The sequence below is a fragment of the Zingiber officinale genome, chromosome 8A (genome assembly GCF_018446385.1).
Source record: "Zingiber officinale cultivar Zhangliang chromosome 8A, Zo_v1.1, whole genome shotgun sequence".
In the NCBI taxonomy this organism is placed as follows: domain Eukaryota; kingdom Viridiplantae; phylum Streptophyta; class Magnoliopsida; order Zingiberales; family Zingiberaceae; genus Zingiber; species Zingiber officinale.
In genome coordinates this window covers 71,869,734-71,891,616 of record NC_056000.1, presented here as the reverse complement: position 1 = coordinate 71,891,616, position 21,883 = coordinate 71,869,734, and the positions used below count along the sequence as shown (strand labels likewise).

Sequence of the window (21,883 nt, the reverse complement as noted above, 5' to 3'; positions counted from 1 at the left end):
CCATTTTTCAATCTTGATACAAAGTTCAAAAGACTTTGAAATAGTTCAAAGTTAAGTAAACTTTGTATCACAATGTTCAATGATGAATGCTATCACTAGAATGGCTTCATCAAGGTTTTTCAAATCAATTTTGAAATGATTTTAAACCCTTTAATTTGGGACCACAATCTTTGGGCTATATGTACATGACTTGTACATAAGCTTTCCCTATGATCCCCAATTAGAATTAGGCTCATCTAGGTACAAGAACTATGCACCTTGATCCTAACTCACAATCCTAATATCTCACACACATCTAAGATGTATCAAACACATCCAAGTCAATTTTGATGTGAGATATGGGTTTAGGTATCTTAGACTAAGGTCTCATGCATTTTCTAAACACAAATTTGATCTCAATATCAAAATGTGTTTTTCATCCTTAAATCAATTCAATTGATTATTAATGCAAGAGATGATGACATGGCATAAAATGGTATCATAAATGAAAACATGTGCCAAAGTCATGATGTCATGGCATAAAGTTTGAAACTTAAATATACATGACATAAAAACTAGCCTAAGCATTATCATGACATTTCAAATGATAATAAAACTAAACATGATGTCATGACATGTGAGGGCAAACAATCATGGCAAGATTTAGCATAAATAAATATACCTAGATTACCTATCTAAGTATCCTTAACCACTTAGCTAACTTCAATTTTAATCCTAGATTGCCCCAAAATGTCAAAATCCTAATTTTGACACTTCTTGAACTCTAGATTAATTCATGCCACTTAAAGATCAAATTTATCCTCAAAACTTGGCATGTTTCAATTTTTTTTTTCTCGAGAGTTCTCTAGATTTTCCCAAATTGTGCCAATTGAGATTAAAAATGAAATTTCCAATCTTTAGGCGCATTTAACTCTTCAAAGGAGTAAATGATAATTTCATTTCATTTTCAAAAGTTCTCAAAACCTTGAAAATGCTCCTTGAGTGTCAATTTCCTCAAAGTTGGGTTAACTACCCTTCTAATTAGAGTTGACACTCTTTATCCCATCTATGGGGTAGAGAAGATGCTCCTAGGAACCCAATACCTATTAGAGCTCATTGGGTTCACTAAATATTCACTAGGGATAACTTCCCTAGCAACCCTCCTAATGACCCTCTTAGGCTTTAAAGCCTTGACCATTTGGGACTCATCAAGATCAACTCTAGGGGTGACTCCCCTTGTGACCTTGGTGTTGGTCTTCCTAGCCCTAGGTTTTGTTCCATAATCGAATGGAACATTATGATAAGTGGGCTTGAACACTTGAGACTTAGGTTTGTGACCCAAACCTTTCTTGTCCTTGGACATTGGTTTTTGACCCTTAAACCCTAGAGATGACTTCTCCAAGTTCTTAAGAGCCTTTTCCAAAGTATCAAGTCTTGACCTCAAGACTTGATTCTCCTTCTCTAATACCTCAATTTTTAATTTTTCATTTTTCTTTGAGGTATTCCTAGGCATATGTCTAGATGATTTGGAATTTCTATCTAGGTTTCCCTTAACCTTAGATGAGTTAATCCTAGGGTTGGCTTTCCTAGTGTTATCCTTATCTAGACTAACATCTTTGGCACCTAAGCACATATATTGGTTCCTAGAATTATCATGCTTGTCATTCTTGACAATTGCAATAAAACTACAAGCATGAGTCTTATTATTATTGCAAGAGTGTGCCTTAAATGTTACCTTAGGGTTTGCCTTAGCTCCCCCTATCGACGTGCTCGGTCTCTTGTCCTTGTGAGATTGCCTCCCCCTCGGACATTGACTCCGATAATGTCCCCTTCGCTTGCATTGGAAGCACACCACGTGCTCCTTGCCCTTGCGTGTTGGGACTCCGACTTCCTTGATCTTTGGCGTCGGTGGAGTCTTTCTAACCCTCTTTGCACACTTACTCTTGTAGTGCCCAAACTTCCTACACTCAAAACACATTATGCGTAATTTGCTTGAAATCACAGTGTTTGAGTTACCTAGGGTTGTGGATGTAGATGAGCTTTCTTCTTCATCCCTTCCGGAGGTAGATGCCTCTTCTTGCTCCGATCTTGAACAAGAGCTCTCCTCCTCTTCTTCCTTGGATGTTGAGTAGCCCTTAACTCCCAATTCGCTTCCTCCATGATGTGAGCTTCCTCCATGATGTGAGCTACTTGGCTCACTAGGCTCCTCTTCATGGAATTTTGCCAAATTGTTCCACAATTCCTTGGCGTTGTTGTACCTATCTATCTTGCACAAAACATTATTAGGTAAAGCAAATTCAATAATTTTTGTTACCTCGTCATTGATTTCGGATTGTCGGATTTGCTCTTTCGTCCACTCCTTCTTCTTGATAGGTTTTCCTTCCTCATCCATCGGAGGGGAAATCCCTTCTTGTACACAAAACCAATTTAACATATTAGTCCTAAGAAAATACATCATCCTTACCTTCCAATATGTGAAGTTGTCGTGAGACTCGTAGAAGGGTTGAATCGTGACATCTTCTCCATAGAGATCCATCTCTAGCCCGTGCTCCCCCGGGTGTTGATCCGTCGAAGAGCGGCCTCGCTCTGATACCACTTTTTAGGATCCTTCGTACGGAGGCTAGAGAGGGGGTGTGAATAGCCGACCCCAAATCGTCGCGTTTCTACACACTAGGGTTAGCGCAGCGGAAAATAAACACAGAAACGAAAGGGAAAGAAGACAAACCTCAAACAAACCGATGTAACGAGGTTCGGAGATAAACTCCTACTCCTCGGCGTGTCCGTAAGGTGGACGAAGCCTATCAATCCGTCGGTGGATGAGTCCCCGGAGAACCGGCTAATATATACTCCTTGTGGGTGGAGAAACCTCGCCACAATAACTCTTGCAACAACAAGATAGAAGTATACAAAATACAAAGAAGCACAAGACAATATGAATGTAAAACAAACACGCTTGCCTTCTCGTCGACTGGTTGAAGCAGCAACTTCACGAGACGCCTACAACAGCAGAAACCCAGTCGAAGAAGCTCACACGAAGCTTCGGAACTCAACAAAGCTCAAGAGCACAGCAGCAGCTCAGTAGAAAGAAGAGAAGAAGAAGTAAGGCTCGCAGCAGCAGCCCTCCTTTTATAACCTGCGAAGAAAGCGAAGAAACACAGAAGAAATCTAGCCGTTGTGTCGCAACGGCTAGTGCTCGATCGCGTGGACCGATCAGTTTATGTGATCGGTCCACGCACCGATCCATTTTCTTGCCTTTGCTTCTGTTCGTCTCGATCGGTCCATGGACCGATCAGAATCCTCTCTGATCGGTCCACGATCGGGAAGATTCTGGACGGTCTATGGACCGATCAGCCTCTTCTCCCGAATTCTTTGCGCCTCCGATCGTTGTCTAATCGGTCTCCGGACCGATCGATAACCTGACCGATCAGAACTTCTGATCGGTCCGGTGACCGATCGGGCGTGCTGTATTTGCTGAATTTCGACTGTGATCGATCCAAACTCCCCAGCCCTAAACCTCAGGCTTCTACACCAACATCCGGTCAACCTTGACCTGTTGGTTCATCATTCCTAGCATCTGGTCACTTCCTTGACCTGCTAGAATTCTCCACCAAGTGTTTGGTCAATCCCTTTGACCCACTTGGGCTTTCCTCTTCGTGCCAAGTATCCGATCACTCCCTTGATCTACTTGGACTTCCCAACACCAGATGTCCGATCACCCTTGATCCATCTGGATTTTCCCTTGCCCGGCTTCACTCACCAGGACTTCCACACTGCCTAACATCCCAGTTAGGACTTTCTCACTGTCTGGCTTCACTCACCAGGACTTTCACACTGCCTAACATCCCAGTTAGGACTTTCTCACTGCCTGGCTTCACTCACCAGGACTTTCCAACTGCCTAAAATCCCAGTTAGGACTTTCCCACTGCCTGGCTTCACTCACCAGGACTTTCCATACTGCCTAACATCCCAGTTAGGACTTTCCCACTGCCTGGTTTCACTCACCATGACTTTCCCTCGTGCCAAGCTCCCTGCTTGGACTTCTCCGTGCCAAGTCTCCATACTTGGACTTTTTCAGTGCCAAGTCTCCATACTTGGACTTTTCCCGTGCCAAGTCTCCACACTTGGACTTTTCGCGTGCCAAGCTCCCTGCTTGGACTTTTCCCGAATCAGGTCAACCAGGTCAACCTTGACCTAAGGTTGCACCTACAATCTCCCAAACACCTATTCTTGTCAAACATCAAGAATACAACTCTTTTCTTGTCAAACATCGTTAAACATCAAAACACAACTCGAGTCAGGTCAACTCGAGTCAGGTCAACCAGGTCAACCTTGACCTAAGGTTGCACCAACACTTCTCTTTGCTAAAGTGCAGTCGTCCTTGATCCACTTAGACTTTCCTTTGTCTAATTGCAGTCGGGACTTCCCTTTACCAACGTATGGTCCTCCTTGACCCATTGGACTTTCCTTTATCTAACTACAGTTATGACTTTCCTTTTCTAACGTGTGGTCCTCCTTAACCCACTTGAACTTTCCTTTTCCTAACCGCAATTAGGATTTTCTAAGTCAATTCTAGTCCTCCATAACTTCTCTTTCACATATTGTCAAGTATCTTGTCAACCTTGATCTACTTAACCTCTTCTTTCCATAATGTCTAAATATTGAAACTCAAGCTCGAATTCACTCGAGTTTAGTCAAACTAATCAACTTTGACTCGAGGATGACTACACCAACATTCTACCAAAATGTTCTTGAATATTAATTCTTAAACACATTTGAAGTTAGGGATGATAATTTTTCCACGGGTTCGGGGCCCCGTAGGAAAAACTTAAAATTGGGGCTAATTCAAATTTTTTCGGGTGTGGGTTCATCTTCGGGAAATGTTTTTGGGTTCAAGTTCAGGTTGGGGTGGGTATGGGGATAGCCCCGAATCTGCCTCGATACGACATAATAGGGTACAAGGATAGGGATGGGGACTGGAATGAGGATGAGAATGAGGACGGGGATGGGAAAGGAGGTTCGCCGATATCTTTTTATATCTATTCTTGGGATTGTAAGTGGGGATGAGGATTTAATCCCTATGGGGACAGGGATGAAGATTTCTTGATTAGATAAGAGCGGAGATAAAATTTAGAGGTGGGAATGAAAATGACAAATCTGTCCTCATCCCGTTCATCCCTATTTGAAATGTTTATAAATATTAGCATTATAAAGGACAATGATTAATTTCATTTTACCTAAATTTATAAAATTTAAAGGCCTAATCTAAAAATAATTTTATTGTACAGTGTAAAATTATATATATTATTTTTATTTATTAACAAAAGTTATAATACCACTCATTCTAATTTTACTTCCACTTCAACGCACAAATGAAGAGTAGTAGCTCTCCTAGTATAATGTAATGGTAAAATATTTACATGAATAAATAAGAGTATCAAAATTTAAATTTTAATAGAGTTAAATATTTTGAAGGTCAATTTTAAATGTATATAAGTTGTGGATTTACTCTTATCTATCTTCAAAATTAATGACAAAACTTAAACGCACACACGTATGAAGTGCCATGAGAAAAACCACATTATCAATCAATCAATTAAATTAAACTGTCCCACATGCTTGGTGCAACAAAATCATGTCCCACTTGTACTCTATAGATTTCATCTTTTGCACATGTATAGTTCCTTACACCTCACTCTTAATACAATCTATGACCATGCCCTTCCCTTTGGAGGCAATGAAAGGTGGAGTTCTACTTTCTTCCTAAACTTGACATTATTGTTTTGTCATCATATGAAACTTACATATCCCCCCTTATTTATCCTCTATTTATAAAATACCTTTAATATATATATTATTATAATTTTCCCTTGAGCTTCTTAATGATTTTTTTTTCCACTTTCTTCTCCCTTGTTTCATTGTAATTTCCCCCTTCATTCCAATGAGTCGTATTTCATCTGATTTAGTTCAATATTTCTTTAGTAATTTTAGCTAAAAATATTTCAAAATTTTTTTCTTAAAACTATTTCAATATTAGTAAAAAAAACAAAAACTACATTGATCTTTTATGATGAAATTATATTAATTAGGGTAAAGTATCTATCTTTTGAAAATCTAAATTATTTGGGTCTTTGAAAATTCATTTTGTTTGAATTTTCTAGTGTCACCTTACGTTTAGAACCATACAATAGTGCAAGGGTGACGCTAGAGAATCCAAGCAACAAACTACTGTAACGGGTTTCTCTATGAAAAAAAATTAATTTAATTTAATATTATACTTATCGTAGTAAAAAAAACTAATAAAAGTGTATTTGTTAACATCGTTGGCATAAAATATTTATAAAAACTTCTTTGATCATAATGTTGTCAATTCTAAGATGTGGGACTAAAGAGAACTATATTATTTATATAAAATAACCAGAGAAAATTAATGATGAGAAAAATTCATAATAATACGGCGCAGCTGAGTCTCGAACTCTAGATCATTAATTGTTTCGCTTGTGGAATTACTAATAAATCTTGAAATTATTTTTAGTGTGAATAGAAAAAGGATATTAACATAAATTTATTTTAGGCTTCATCAAAATTAGTAAGTAAAAAGGGGAGAGATTTTTAATAAAATAGTAAGATTAGAGTGGTTAACTGGTTTTAAGTCATATTAAAGTAATTTTAATCAAATATTTGAATATTTTTTAATATTCAAGTACTTTTAATTAAATTAAAATAAGTTTGATTAAATTTAATGTAATTTTGATTAATTTTTAAGCAGCTTTGAACTAGTTTGGCATATAGGGATATATTTAGGATGGAAATTTAAAATAGTGTCCTTGCGAAGATAATTTAAAAGAAAAAATCTACATAAAATGTGGGTCCCAAATCAATTTACTAATTTTTAAGTAAGAAACTAAAATTTGAAATTCTCCAGGGTCTTCACGAAAGAGTTTTTTTTCTTTCTAAAAACTATGAACAATGCCTAATTGGCCTGACTATTCCATCACCTGCTTAGCAGAAGAAAAAAACAATATTGTTTTATTTTGAATCACATCAATCATTTCAACAATGACAACAAAAACAGGTACATTTCACTTCATGCCTTGTATTTTTCTAAGGCCACTCAAAAATTAAATAAAATGCCTATCAGAGTGCTAGTTTATTATCTTTATTGAAATAATAATAATAATTAAAAAAGCAAGTAAAAGAGGGAGAAGTTCACATTTTGATTTCAGAATTTTAAATTCTCTAATCAATTAATGAGTTTTAGACAAAACTCAATAATGACATTAGATAACTCAAATGGAAGCCAACTCATGGATGGCATTAGACAACTTAAATGGAAGCCAATCAAATCTTATAGGTTTCTGTAGAGATCCTTGGTCTCTCCTTAGTCTCATCATCCCCTAAATTCTTAGATTCAAGACTTTTCTAGCCGTGCACAGTATATTTTCAAAAATCAATCAATATGTCAATTTGTATAAACCCATAACTTCATGTAGAAGGCTTAGAACTAAGGTTGCATATCATATTTACTTTCTATATACTCTCCTCTTCCACTCCGTGTCCAGATTTCAAAATTCTAAATCCTGTAAGAAAATCAATCAGTTTTGGATAAAATTCATTAATGACCTTAGATAATTTTGATAGGATTCAACTCAATTTTCTCAATTTTACTGTGCTTTAAAATCTTAAATTCAAATCTTCCTAGCCGGGCATAGTAGGTTTTTAAAAAATTATATAAGTGGTGATATTTTGAAAAAATCAACACCAAGTTTGTAATGTTTCAACAGAAACAACACCAATTTTTTTTAGATATTTAATTTTTTATTTTTTTATTTTGTATTATTTTTTCTATTTTAATTAACTATCTAAAATATAAAAAAAATTACTTTTATTAAACGTTCCTTTGATTATATATATTTTTATTAATCTTTTATTTTAATTTTTTAATTTTTTATAAAATTCTAAATTTTTAAAATATATGGATAAATTTAGGATATCATTACCAATTTAATATTTTAACAAAGAATTGAACTTTTCAGAATCATTAATGACTTTTGTATGAAGTTTCTTGATTTGGTTCCGTTAACTTTGGTTCAGTTTTATATATTTTTACTTAATTTAGAATTGAACGGAGGGAAGGGCTTTTTTTTTGAAATAAGTGCGCCCTTTTATAAAGGATAGTGTGTCTTTTAGGAATTTCAAAATTCTAAGGATGAGTTTGATTGAGGGTTATTCTTGATAATTTTGATTATCCATTTAAGATTATCAATGAAAATCCTGTTTAATGTAGTTAATCGATGATTCCTGAATAATATTTCATGTCCAATATGTCAGCAAAAGGAGCATGTAATTTGGAATAAAAAAAATTTCGGAAAATTGAGATTTTTCTTGATTAACGAATTTTTTTACCCAAAATACCCTCGAATAAGAGAAAAATGTGATAAAAAAGGAAAATGTAAAGAAAAAATATAAAAAATAAAAAAATAAAATAAAAAACTTTTAAAAAAAAAAGTGTAAAAAATATAAAAAATAGAAAAAACATAAACAAAGTTAAAAAAACGAAATAAAAAATAGGAAAAAAAAACGTAAAAATAATAAAAAATGTTAAAAAAATTAAAATATATATATATATATAATAAAAAAATAGGAAAAAAACAAAAAAAAATTAAAAATATAAAAAATAAAAGATAGAAAAAAATGTAAAAAAATAAAAATAAAAATAAAAATAAAAATAAAAAAATGTAAAAAAACTTTAAAAAATACACATAAAAATAAAGAAAAATGTGAAAAATAAAAAATAAAAAAAAACCTAGAGTTTAAAAATAATAATAATATATGGTTGATTTTGTAACTAAGGGTAATATAGTAAAATATTAAAGTAGGTTATTCATTAAAACTTTCAAACAAATAAATTTTTATTGCATTATCTAGGTTTAACCAAATAACATTTGGTTACCTTTTATTTCCCATAACCTTGATTATGTGATTACTTAGTAATTATGTAACAAAGATTATACATGATAACTTGAACCAAACATACTCTAAGCGCATCTGTTGATTAACAAACTATATTTTCTTTATTTTTTATATTAATATTAGGAATTTAAAAACATCATGAACTAGCTTTACATAAAATTCTCTTCATGTGAATCAAATTGGGTCAACTTATTCAAAAATGATAAAATTAATTCAATAACAACATTAAAAAAAGCACTTTAATTAGAGTTTTAAAAAATCAATCAAATCATTATTATTATTATTTTTTCAATATTTTTTAGATAAAGCTTTGAACATTAAACAATTGTCAATATGTGTATGTAGCAGACAACTGGAATCAAATATAATTCATCTACAAACTTTCATTTTCGACCAGACCCATCCGATCATTCCACTCTTGTCCTCTATCATATTTTGACCTTATTATCCAACTCAATGAATCCACCTCCCATTTTAATTCTTTTTTTTAAGTTAAAAAAAAAAGTAGATCCCACAGGGCCAATTTGCAATAGTTGTGCATGTTTGCATTAGTGTTTTAAGATCAGAATACAAATAATAATTAGGAGATTAACAACCAATTTTAAGTGCAGAAATACTTTGATGGTCAGATTAAAAGAATTCCTATAGTTTTTATAATAGTATAATATTATCTATTTTAATCTAAGTCTTTATAAATTTATTTTTTTATTTTATCCAAAAGAGCTCATACCAATAAAGATATCTTTCATTTTTTAAACTCATGATCTTTTCATATTTTTTCTCTCAAATGAAGAATCATCATTACTTTCATAGTTCAAGCCTCCTCTCAAGCATCCGATCATTCTTGACTTATTCCGGACTCCCTCACAAGCATCCGATCCCTCTTAACTTGTCCTAGGCCTCTCCTTAACTTTGTTCAATACCATCCTATATGATATATGATTTGGACTATGACTCTGACTCATACTTCTTCTGACGGTTAGTCCAGTACAGAATAACTTCACTCTGATATCACTTGTTATGACTAAAAGAATTCACTTATCTATAATGATATAATATTATCCACTTTATGTCTAAGCTCTTATAGGTTTATCTTTGAATTTACCTAAAATGTCTTATACTAATAGAGATAGTTTTTTATCTTTTAAATTCATGATATTTTTCATATGAAACTTTGATGGTATTTCTAACCTAATCTTCAGTACAAATTAGAGTGGCAACTATCAATTTCATTACCTAAACCTTAGACAAACCACAAGCATATATATATATATATATATATATATATAACTTTAGATCTCTATTACATCACTTTATTAAGTTTAATCCATAATGACAAATTTTTGTATGTTATAAATTTACGTGTAAGCCTATGGAACGTAGAAATAAACTCTAATAATTTTAATGTTTGATGTGATGTCATATGCGTTTTTTTTTGTTATTTAAAGACCCCCTCCTCTTCTAGGTTTGCAAACCACAAGGTTGCTTCCTGTGCCCTCTAAGATTTGAGTGCCATTGTTTAGGGTTTGCAATCGATTAGAGGTTAAAGATTAGAGATTAGAGAGAGCTTTCTTCCGTCCATTCATAGATGAAGATGTGATTTGATTGACTGCTGACTCATTCATCCACGTATCAAGCGATGGCTTGATAGATGAGTGAATGATGCAGGAGGTAACTCAGGTCTCATGCCGTCTTTGTTTGGACTGAAGGGAGCTCCCTCTGTTATTCATTATTTATTATCGATATTTTATGTTCTACTATTTGATCTTTATTAGAGATCGAGAATTGAAGGTTTGTATCGATCGATCGGAATCATAAGGTCATTGGTCAGTGATAATTGATGACAAGGTATGTTTTTTGTGTTATATTTATGTATTAATTATCTTTTTTGATAAATAATTAATTATGATGATTCATCTAATTAAAGGATTAATTGTTCAATGATAAATTATCTGTGTTAGAGATCTTAAAAATATGGTATGGTCACATTAACGGTCCTCTCATGAGTATCTTCTACCATTGAGACTGAATAAATTTATGAAGATTTACAGTATACAGAGGTGATGAAATCCCTTGTTAAGTTTTGATCCCCGATCATTACAGGTATTATCCTATGTACTTACCAATTGAGTCAGTCTTTGGACTAAATGATGAATCAGATAACACTAAATTTGGGATGATCAATATAACTCTAAAAATTTTCCACCAGCTGCTATGATAAATCAAGAAAGTGCTTAAGTGATTTAGAAATACAACATCCTATTATTACACATCTCCAGGGGCGGATCTAGGGGGGCCATCGGTGGCCGACAGTGGAACCCCTAATATTATGGGGTTTCACCGATGGAGATAGAGTATATACCGCCTCTTGTTCCATGTAAAAATCGTCTCTCCATGCTTGAATTCTTGGATCCGTTACTGTGCCTCTCATTTAAAAAAAAAATTATATATATATATAGCATAACTAAAAATCGACATATAAATATTTGAGGACAATTTAACACCCTGTAGTATAACCCTGGGGCTGTGTTAGAGATTTTCACACTGTGCAGTGCGGTTTCTTTTGCAAAATTAAGGATCATTAATTATTTTAAAATAAATGTTGGTTTAAACTTCATAATTAGGATTTAGTCAATCAGTTAATTCCCATTTTTCACGTAAAGATTTTAATGTATTTTCCATAAATTATACTCCGAATTTATTTGTAAAAAAAAACCTCTATCCTGCAATTCTTAATCCCATCCATAATCTACAGTTCATCGTGATCAAAATCCAATCAAAATTAATTATTATTTATTCTGAATTTATTTTTACATCTAGATTATAATTTTAACTCGAGGTGGTTGAAATCCGTTGCATGATGTCGAATGGAGAAAACCTACCCACTACTGATAGTTTTCGACCGTCTACTTCAACTCAAAAGTAAATCATAATCTAAATGGAAATATGAATCCATGCAAAATTTAACTAATTTTAATCATAAATTATATGACAACCATAAAAACTACTAATTATGAACTAGAAAATCTGGACTCCTCTCTAAACTATATTAATTTTTTATTTATTTATTGTGATTGTTTTGAGCTTATGACTGCAAGAAAATAATGACGTCATAATACGAATTTTAAATTTAAAGATTTATACAAATTAAACTGAAAATAATGTTTTTCATTGATTTCTAAATTAAATTATAAGTAATAAATAAATATGAGATCATAGCACGGCTTACAGATCGAGTACGGATCGGATGCCACATCCTATATCCATTAAATATCCAACCTATACTCATACCCGAATATCTTCTATACATTTTTTTGATGCCCTCTTCCATTAATTAAAAAAAAAAGAACCCGTGATTTATTAGGTTTCCGAAGTCGACGTCAGACTCCTCGGCTGATGGCGGCGGAGAACGAGGCGGGATGGAAGCATAGCGACGAAGAAGGATAGAGAGCGAGATCGCCTTCAACTCGTCCTTCGATTGTCAACCCGTTGCATCTCAGGTCTGGTTCTTCCGGCTGCAACCGACCGCGGAGATGCGCTGGAAGCAGAAGGGTGCCGATGAACAAGGCGGTGCTCTGCTATCCAAAGGGACGAAGGCGGCGAAGAACGCGCAGGTGATTCGGATGCGGAGCGGCGACCCGACATCACGCCGAAGGAGATTTTTCTCGGCCCGCCCATTCTGCTAGAGCTGGAGGCCCCGATCAAGATCTGCGGTATGCTGGCAGAAAATTGGTTTTTGTTGCGATTTTGAAATTCCGTCGCGATCCTAGATCCAATCCAAAGCTCTGTTCTTCGTATTAGATCTTTGTTGCCTTTTGCCCATCAGGGCTTTCATCCATGTGCCGATCTGATCTAAAACCACCATTAGAAATTAGAAATTGATCAAGAACAACCTAAATTAGTGTCAAAATCTTGTTTCCGCAGCCACTAGAAAAATCTAAAGGCTGTTGTCTGGTCCTATACGTGAATTGAATGTATCATCACCAGTGCCATTGAATGATGTTTAGCTCCAACTATTTGGTATTGTCTACACAGATCTTATTCCTGTATCAGCTAAACCCGTGAAGTATTTCTTAATCCAAGAATAGAATGAAGATTTGTATTTTTTTTTTCATGGATATGTTTGTAAATGGGAGATGAGCCATGAAAAATGATAATGCATGAATTAGATGTGTATGATTCTACGCTTTGATTGCTTATTTGTAATGACAACCATGCTTGATTGAAATATCTCATGACAAACATGGCTTTTATCACATATTGTTTGATAATTTTTTATGTGTGAAAAACAAAGAAGAAATGTTGAAGGAAAGATTATTAATATCTTTGATGTGATAATTTTCCATGGCTATTAGAGTATCTCTCACTTAAATAGATAATCAAATATTAAAAAGAAAAGATTATTGAGGAAATTACTTTTATCTTATGATCAATGGCGGAGCCGGGCATAATCTTACTCAGGTTGTTGCTCGGGGCTAACTGATGATTATATTAATTTTATCTGTAACAATGCTGATTTTTTAATTACCTAATCAAAAGCTAGAGCCTTTAGTTCGGAGACCATTCTTATATTAATTTTTAGCTTGGGGCTACAATTCCTACCATTGGTTGTGATTCAACTTAAACATGTTATTTTGGTATCTTAATATATGTATTTTGTATTTTGATATGTGCATTTAGTGGACGGTTACTTTGTGCTCAAGGGCTAGAGGCTTTATCAAGCGGAGCTCATGGACTCAGTAGGATCGAGTTGTGAATATAATAATCATAGAGTTTTAAAACAAATTGTGATAAAGTTCTATTGTTTTTAATCATAACATTTTATTTATTCTAGCTTATGGTGAATATTGTAATCTGATACAGCAATAATGTGTGTGTGTATATATATATATATTATAAGTTGACCTCTATTTAAATTTGCCAATTTACCATTGTTTTTTAAATATAATGTTATAAGTCGACTTATTTTGTATTTGTGGAGCTGAAAGTCTAAAATGAATGTAAAATGTCAAAGCAAAAAAGGTGTCAGCTCTCACCGTGTCATCTCCCTTCAGCTGGCTGTAAATAAAGCCAAATTTTATGGTGTTGATAATCAAATTAAACAGACTATAAAATGAATCAAACGGTTAAAATGATTATTCAAACTTAATTTTATTTTATTTATTTTAATTTAATTTTATTTTTATAAGTATGAACTTAGTTAAGCTCAACTTAAACAGACTTCATTTTCATATTATAGAGCTCCTAATTGCTTAAACATATTTAATTTTAAATTTGATTGTTTATCGAACTTAATAATATAAATTTATTTATTTATTTTAAATTTTTTTATATTTATTTTGTATGTTGATAATAATTTTATTGATGAATAAAATTCATAAATATTATTCATAAATATTACTCACATGTTCAATCTTTTTTATTTAATTTAATAAATTATTAAAATTTATTCATTTAATTAATCTTATAAGTATTAAAGGAACATAAATAAATTTTTATCAAGTCCAATACTACACTTGTTCATAAATATTTGGTTCATTGACTGTTCATAAATATTTGGTTCATTTACTCTCCTGAAACGCTGTCCTGTGACAAGTTCCATCCTAACAACAAACTGGCCTGCTGTGGTATCATCTTCAATCCCTATGAAATCACAAGAGCTTCAGATGTGCATTACCTGCCAAATGCTCTCTCTTCCTGTAAAAAAAAGCTGAAGAATTTGAAGGCTTTTCTACCCGAATTCTTAACAATGTATGCTGGATGCTGAATGCCTCGCTAAAATCAGGATTCTCAATTGCTGCATGGCAAACTTGTCTCGGCAAGGAAAGGAAGGTTTCAGTCGAACAAGCCCCACAGCTTCAGCTAAACAGCTTCCAAATTGGGCTTTTCAATCAATGCAGAAAACAACAAAACCATGTTGATGTAGAGAATCAGATGAAACGCTGTTCTCAAAAGTCTGCATGACAATCATCAAGGTCTACAAAGCAAGTACATCCAACAAGAGTCTCATTAACGGTTCAACAAAAACTGGCTGAGCGAGCTTGAAGACTTCCCAGTATTCATGGATTCATTCCCATCGGAAAAGCAATGCTCAGTCGTACATGATTTTGCAACTAGGCGCAAGGAATACATCAACATGTCCTTGAGGCTCAGTAGTTATGATCATTCCTGCCTCTGGCGATGGCTCGTCGGTCAATATGAGCCCCACGACCTGTGAAGGAATTAGAAGTTTGGCGATAACCCCTCCCACGAACCACGTTCAGATCTTCAGCCCAACTGCGACCCAAGTATGAATCATGTTGGTCATCTCGCCCTCGACCCATATAGGAATTCCTCATTGGACGGTCACCTACTGGCGAGCGGCTCCTCTCCCTTGAAAACCACCTTCTAGGAGACGACATAGGGCGCCGATCATAACCTCTCCTGTCTGGAACAAGTTCATCTCTATTGTTGTCTCTCATCTCTGACCCATGTGCAGGCCAATCAAACTTGTGTCTTTGCCGATACTGGATCCCCTCATAATAATCTGGTCTTTCCCTGTGCATGGTATCTGCAAATTTACCACCCCGTGCTGGGGCTAGCAGCCTAGGTTTGAAGTCCCTAGGTCTAAAGTCCCTAGAATCTTCAACATCCCAATCGCGAGGAGGTGATCCATATCTGTCCAAGTCATTACGGGTAACACGGTCAGTAGGACCTAAAATTCTTGGTGGAGACTTACGGATGGGAGGAGATTTTATGTAGCCCCTCCGTGGGCTACGGCTGGGTCCATGATATTCAGGTCCATAGCGATACTTGTTGCAGTTGTTACAATGACTTCTCCGTGCAAAGTTCAGATTCCCACAACTGCAACATAAAAGAGGGGAAAAAAAATTAAAAGCTGATAAAACAATATTTAGTACATGATGAACGCATAAGTGGATTATAAATAACATCCTTAAGTTGACTGACAGAACTTACGAGGGGTTCTGACAGATCCAGTCGCCTTCTCGGGGGGACAAGTTTGGATCATTTCTGTGAACATATTCACCTTCAGAAACTGGCCACCTAGAAGCATTGTTGCCTCCTACTGACCTTTGGCCCCTTCCATGCCCAACAGGTGAAACCTCTCGAAACCTGCCACCAGCTCTGCCACCCCGGAAACCACGCCCAAAGTGTTGCCTCATTGGACTGTCAAAATCTGGAGTATGCTGAGCTTCAAATCGTCCATGAGGAGAAAGAGAACCTGCATTGAGAAAACTGTCTTGAAACAAACAATAAACTACCAATCATAAATGAAATCTACTGTAAAATGTTTAGTTAGTACAAAAAATGTCCTTCAGGATCAATCACATCTATCAGGTGAGCAGAGCACTTTTAGGTACCCCATGCAGAGAAAGTGAAGATGCAACATTAGCAGTTTGTCCGCAATTACCTATCCAGTATTATGTGTGACCAAAAACTGGATCCAATCACTTTGGCTTAGAGCAAAATCAATCTAACATATCAACAGTATTCAATAGCAAACTTCACAGTTATCAACAGTTAGATAACTTCCTCGTGACAAGCCACATTAAAAAATTTAGTCGGCTCCCAACAGACTGGTGAAATTAAGTGCCAAAACTCTATTTCAAGCAGAATGCCAATTAGTATTGCTGATAAACTCCCCGACCACTGAGGTTCTGAGATTGTTGCCAATTAGAATATGGGCACTGACCGTAAAAATCAAACTCAACAGTCACTCATTCTTTGCGCAAGAAAGTAACATGTTGAAGTCGCAATGACATGTTATCCATTTCCAAGAAACCTTTGCAACTTAATCCACCCTGAACCATCACTGCATAAAATATGGTCCCATTGCTAAACAGAATATTTTATACCTTGATTATTCAGTATGTATATGCTGAGAGAAGTTTAAGAGAAAAGACAAGCCCACCTACTTAACCATATGATGAAACTGTTCTAAGCCCATTGTCTTTCTCAACTTCACATACAAATGAATAACAGTATCACCCCATCTAGATATTCTAGAAAAAAATTCTTGTGCAACTACGGCAGATGATTTTGAAATACTTTATTGCAGTGCTTTTCATGGAAGCTTCTGTACAGGTAAAGATTGAACGTATTGTGCAACTAGTGTTGGAAGGAATAGTTATTCCTGCTTCTATTTTGCAACAACCATTTCCAAGTATAGGAACTATTCTTATCTCCTGCCAGTTTTTTGTGCTATCTGCTTTGGAGGTGGAAAAAATCACCTAGCCATGTTAGAAGTCATAACTGATCATCTAATTGTCCATTCAGAAAACTTTAGCATCAAGTATTTCTTCCATCAGCTCAAAAATCTTAAACAGATTTTCTTCAGAAAATCAACAACTTAACAACATTTATCATAGCACGTAATGACCACTTCCAGAAAATGTGGGTTATCTTCATCAAAATATACCAAAACAGATCTGTAAAACTTAACGTGACCAATTTGTTTTCCTTATCACACTAAAATCACCAACAAGTAGATTAAGTAAAGGAATCTGTGGGCAAGCTATGAAAGTTCAACTTAGAAATAATCATTCTCTGTGGCCTGAGAAGGTTAAAAATCCAATGGGCCATGTTTCATATCAAATAACTCGTGAAGGCCCAGCAATTAAACCATCTGCTATATTTTCACTCAGATATCAGAATCAATTACTGTAAAGAAAACAAATTTCTCACTGTCTTCAACCAGTAATCCAAGTTTCTAGAAAAACTGCAATTCAATTTAGCAATCTGTTCAAGAGCCTATGTAGTTTGCAAGATGCACTATTTGCAGCATGCAGTCTGCCAGAAACTTAAACATCCGATGTAAAGGGAAAAAAAATGATTTTGGCCGCTTTCATCCAAAAGCCCATGGTTATCCCAAAATCCCATTTCCATAATGATTTCAAACATCTTTTTTCCAAGACATGTATAATATGACCTTGCCAACATGCCAATTATCTGCACGCCAGCAGCCAACTTCACAACTGTTACAGGACAATAGCAAGTTTCACTCTCAATTTTCCAAATCATGGAGCTAGAAGTATTTGGCCAGTAGTAAACATACAACTTAGGAAATATGTAAACAAAATTTTGGTATCTATAGGAACCTCATTTTGCACATATTTCAAATAATTTTGAATAAATATAATAAACATGCAGTTACAACAAACCTTTAGCTGTTCACTATGCGATTTGAAGGGAAGAGTGTTATTTCAAAGCACATAATGACATAAATAGAACCAAATGTGGAGAAGTCATAGATAAAACACAAACATGGAATAAGAAAAGTCTCAAAACCATAGGAATCCTAGAGAAATTTCTTTTTCAGGGAAACAACTATCGGATAAATAAATGGTTCAAGTTGCCAATCTAAAATTTTTAAATTATCTAGACTTTTATGAATAGTTCACAGGTATCAAGATCCATTAGTAAGAATCCCCAGCAATTCCTGTCTACTTATGTATACAGTAAAAGAGTCACCTATCTAGCATGGGTTACTAAACAGGAAGTCAGCTTGTCTGTTATTCTTACTAACACTTAATAGCTTACCATAATCCCAACGGCTTAATCTCCCAACATCAGCAACTAAAGCAAAAACAACAAGAGAATGATATGGAGACGAGCTAGGATTGAAATTAATGACCCAAAATCAATTGTTTTATTACTATTTAAGTGGTCATTGGATGCTCACTTACCCCAACAACTAGTGTAAATAGACAAACCAGCAGAAGATTCTGACATCTCATTCAAAGTCAAGTTCTAATTGAAAGACTAAAAAACAACAATTGCCAAATCAACCGACTAACCAAATACACATTACCAATGTAAATAGACAAACCAGCAGAAGATTCTGACATCTCATTCAAAGTCAAGTTCTAATTGAAAGACTAAAAAACAACAATTGCCAAATCAACCGACTAACCAAATACACATTACCAATGTAAATAGACAAACCAGCAGAAGATTCTGACATCTCATTCAAAGTCAAGTTCTAATTGAAAGACTAAAAAACAACAATTGCCAAATCAACCGACTAACCAAATACACATTACCAACGATCGAGTGTCAGTGTGATGCACAACATTAGAAGTATGTAGATGTTAGAACCAATGTCAAGATGCAATCAAACATGATATATTAAATGTATTAAAAATTGGCCTGAGGCACTTCCTTATATTCATGCAAGCCCATGGTGTCTGATCCATGGCGAAGAAGGTAACATAGTCCACCTCTCAGGAGTAATGGCTATGGCACAACATCAAAGGTCTTATTCTCCTCTCTCAGATTAACAAAGAGGTGATTCAATGCAAGAAAATGGAAAGAAGAATGAGCTGCAAGAATACATCGACGCCAACACCGACTATAAGAGCTAAGATATATCTAGCAAGGTTTTAGGGAAAACCAAACTTGATTTGATTTGAGCTAAATATCAACCTGAGAGTTAGGCTGATTTTGTTTCTTTTGAGGGGCAGTGTTTTTTGTTGTTGTTGTTGTTGTGTGTGTGTGTGAGTTTTTTTTGTACATAAAACATGAAATCCTTCACAAACCCAATATCAAAATATATAAAACAAAATACCCAGACCAAAACTCAAGAAAACATGATTTTTAAGGTCAGATCAGTTTAGTTTTCCAGGTCAAAGTAAGTTTAGTTTTTATGTCTAGTCTTAATGGTCTCAATCAGACTAGGCACTGAAAAGAACTAAGATTGAGGCCCTTGTGCATATAATATATTACCAGGAGGTAGCCAGTATTTGAATCACACCATCTTCCGATTTGAATAGGTTATTACAGGGTGAAAAACATAACATTTTAGAAGAGGAACATATTCACTGAAGTGTTGAAAAGGAAAAAAAAAATACCAACTTGATAAAATACTCGGTGGGAAATAAAACACATTTTAAAGGATTCAATCATGTATATGATGGTCAGGTGTGTACATTGTAATAAGTAACCATATCCACCTAGCACAGGCATTTTAAGACCAAAAGACATGCTTTTGTTTAATGTAGGTAAATTTCTACTATTAGATACGGAGTTAAATCATAACAGGAAGAGGGGGCAAATATTAATAGATCATCAGATCATACATATCTTTTTACTTGTCTGATGGAAAAAAGACTTTATTCCTCCCATCATAATTGAATCATAATTTAACTAGATCACTAGTAAACTGAATTGTTACAGAATACAGGAAAGATACTGAAGAAAAAAGCTGCCGGATTTTTTTTTTTAAAAAAAAATCTAGCATGATGACACTAAAGGACATCTGGGCAGCCAAGGGGTGTACTAGAAAATATATCTGTGAGAAAAAAAGTAACTGCTTCGTTAAAGGAAAGAAAGCTAACATTGGGATAGGAAAAATCTCAATAGGTGTAAATCTATATTACCTGTGCTACAATTATAATCAACTAATCAAAATCCTAATTTATTGGTATATCCAGAACAAATATTAGGGTTTTCGAGGGCAAGAAAATAGATGACAACCTGGACCGTCGCGGAACCACTGGTAGCGGGAGTTCAACCCCGGCGAGCCCCCACCACGGCGGCGTACGTCAAGGTAGGAGCCCCGGCGACGGAATGACGGCGGAGAGTCGTGGCCGCGCAGACTCGGCGAGAAGTCGCGCCGGCGTTCGTCCAGCGGCGAGCCCCGGCGTTGCTGATCAGGAGAGTCGTGTCGGAGGCCCTCGGAGGCGGATGCATGCCGTGGCTCCTCGGCGTCCTCCCCGCCGCCGTTTCTCTCCGGTGGGCGGACCACCATACTGCTGAGGCCACCGCCAGGGCGGCGTAGGGGAGGCGCCGGCGAGGGTTCCCGTGACGTCGGCGCCCCCTCGTCTTCCTCTCGCTCGCGGGGCCTCATGGCGTCTTGTTGACTCGACTGGAGTCGTCGCCAACCACGGCACCACTGGCGGTGGGTCTCCGCGGATGTGAAGGTATCTGCGCGTTTTCTGCTCCGGTTTAAGGGTTTTGGAATCCGCCCCCTTTTTGTAATCGCCCTCTCATTTAAATATAATTACGTAAGAGCCATTGTTGAACGGGTCTTAATTTAAGTGTTATAAAAATATAATAAATAATAAATAAAAACACAATTGTAATATAGCACGTTTTAAAAACTTTGTTGTTTGCCCCTCAGGCGGCAGGGATAATGTCACATTTTATAATGAAAAAGAAAATAATAAATTTAATCTTATTGAATTTTAAATTAGAAAGTATTCTGGACGATCCAGAAATTTTGTATCTTTTAAGTTACATTTTATAATAGGTTTTTACTGTAAAAATTGATTATTGAGCAAATTATCGTGAGAAACAGTATAGACGAACTGTTCAGTTTTTGAATTAATTGGATGGGTAGAAATCAAGAGACAAGACGCTTTATTAACTACTCAATACATTAAAAGTTATATCATAAAATATTTATATATAACTAAGTTAAATATTAAAAATAAAGAAAAAAAACTAATCTATTTTTAATAGCTAATAAATAGAAAAGTCTAATAATAATAATAATAATAATAATAATAATAATAATAGTATAATTTAACATCCCCTTTCAAACTCATAATACTACAGCTAGAAGTATTGAAAGTTTATCAGATAAGAAATAAAAACGTGAAGTAGATGTGCCTTGGTAAATATTAGGGGTGGGATAGGGTTGGGACCCGTTCCGTAACCCCCTTATCCAATACCTGTCCCGATAAGAATCGGGAATTTTTTTTTCTCCCGATCCCGTACCCGAAAACTATCGGGACCCGAATGTTCGGGATCCCGAATATTCGGGATCGGGTAGGGACCCGTAAGAATATCCCGAAAAATATTTTTTTAAAAAAAAAAATTCTATAGAGACTCAAATAATTTTTTAGTACAATACAAATAAATTAAAACGATTTCGTGGTACATAACAATTAAAAGCTAAAATATCTTCCTAGAACATCATAAATATATTAAA

At 35.1% G+C, this 21,883-nt stretch overlaps 1 protein-coding gene and 1 long non-coding RNA gene across 2 annotated transcripts; one reads left to right on the top strand and one right to left on the bottom strand.

The window, feature by feature from the left end:
- The first annotated feature begins 10,424 nt into the window (after window positions 1-10,424).
- Window positions 10,425-13,205, top strand: LOC122009500. Its single transcript, XR_006119581.1, has 2 exons — window positions 10,425-10,797; window positions 12,314-13,205. It is a non-coding gene; the product is annotated as an uncharacterized LOC122009500 (long non-coding RNA).
- A 1,667-nt stretch (window positions 13,206-14,872) lies between these two features.
- Window positions 14,873-20,902, bottom strand: LOC122009499. Its single transcript, XM_042565681.1, has 3 exons — window positions 20,425-20,902; window positions 15,907-16,171; window positions 14,873-15,792 (listed from the first exon to the last, which is right to left on the bottom strand). Exons 1-3 carry the CDS (start codon window positions 20,795-20,797, stop codon window positions 15,099-15,101), a joined length of 1,332 nt encoding a protein of 443 aa, XP_042421615.1. The 5' UTR covers window positions 20,798-20,902; the 3' UTR covers window positions 14,873-15,098.
- Between the last annotated feature and the right edge of the window lie 981 nt (window positions 20,903-21,883).

What these genes read in the sequence shown, in the direction of transcription:
- LOC122009499 (XM_042565681.1), bottom strand. Translation starts at nt 20,797, where the DNA reads ATGAGGCCCCGCGAGCGAGAGGAAGACGAGGGGGCGCCGACGTCACGG. An exon ending in GTGGTTCCGCGACGGTCCAG is followed by an intron (nt 16,172 to 20,424) that starts GTTGTCATCTAT and finishes TTCTCAATGCAG; the next exon opens with GTTCTCTTTCTCCTCATGGA. An exon ending in TGGATCTGTCAGAACCCCTC is followed by an intron (nt 15,793 to 15,906) that starts GTAAGTTCTGTC and finishes TTTATGTTGCAG; the next exon opens with TTGTGGGAATCTGAACTTTG.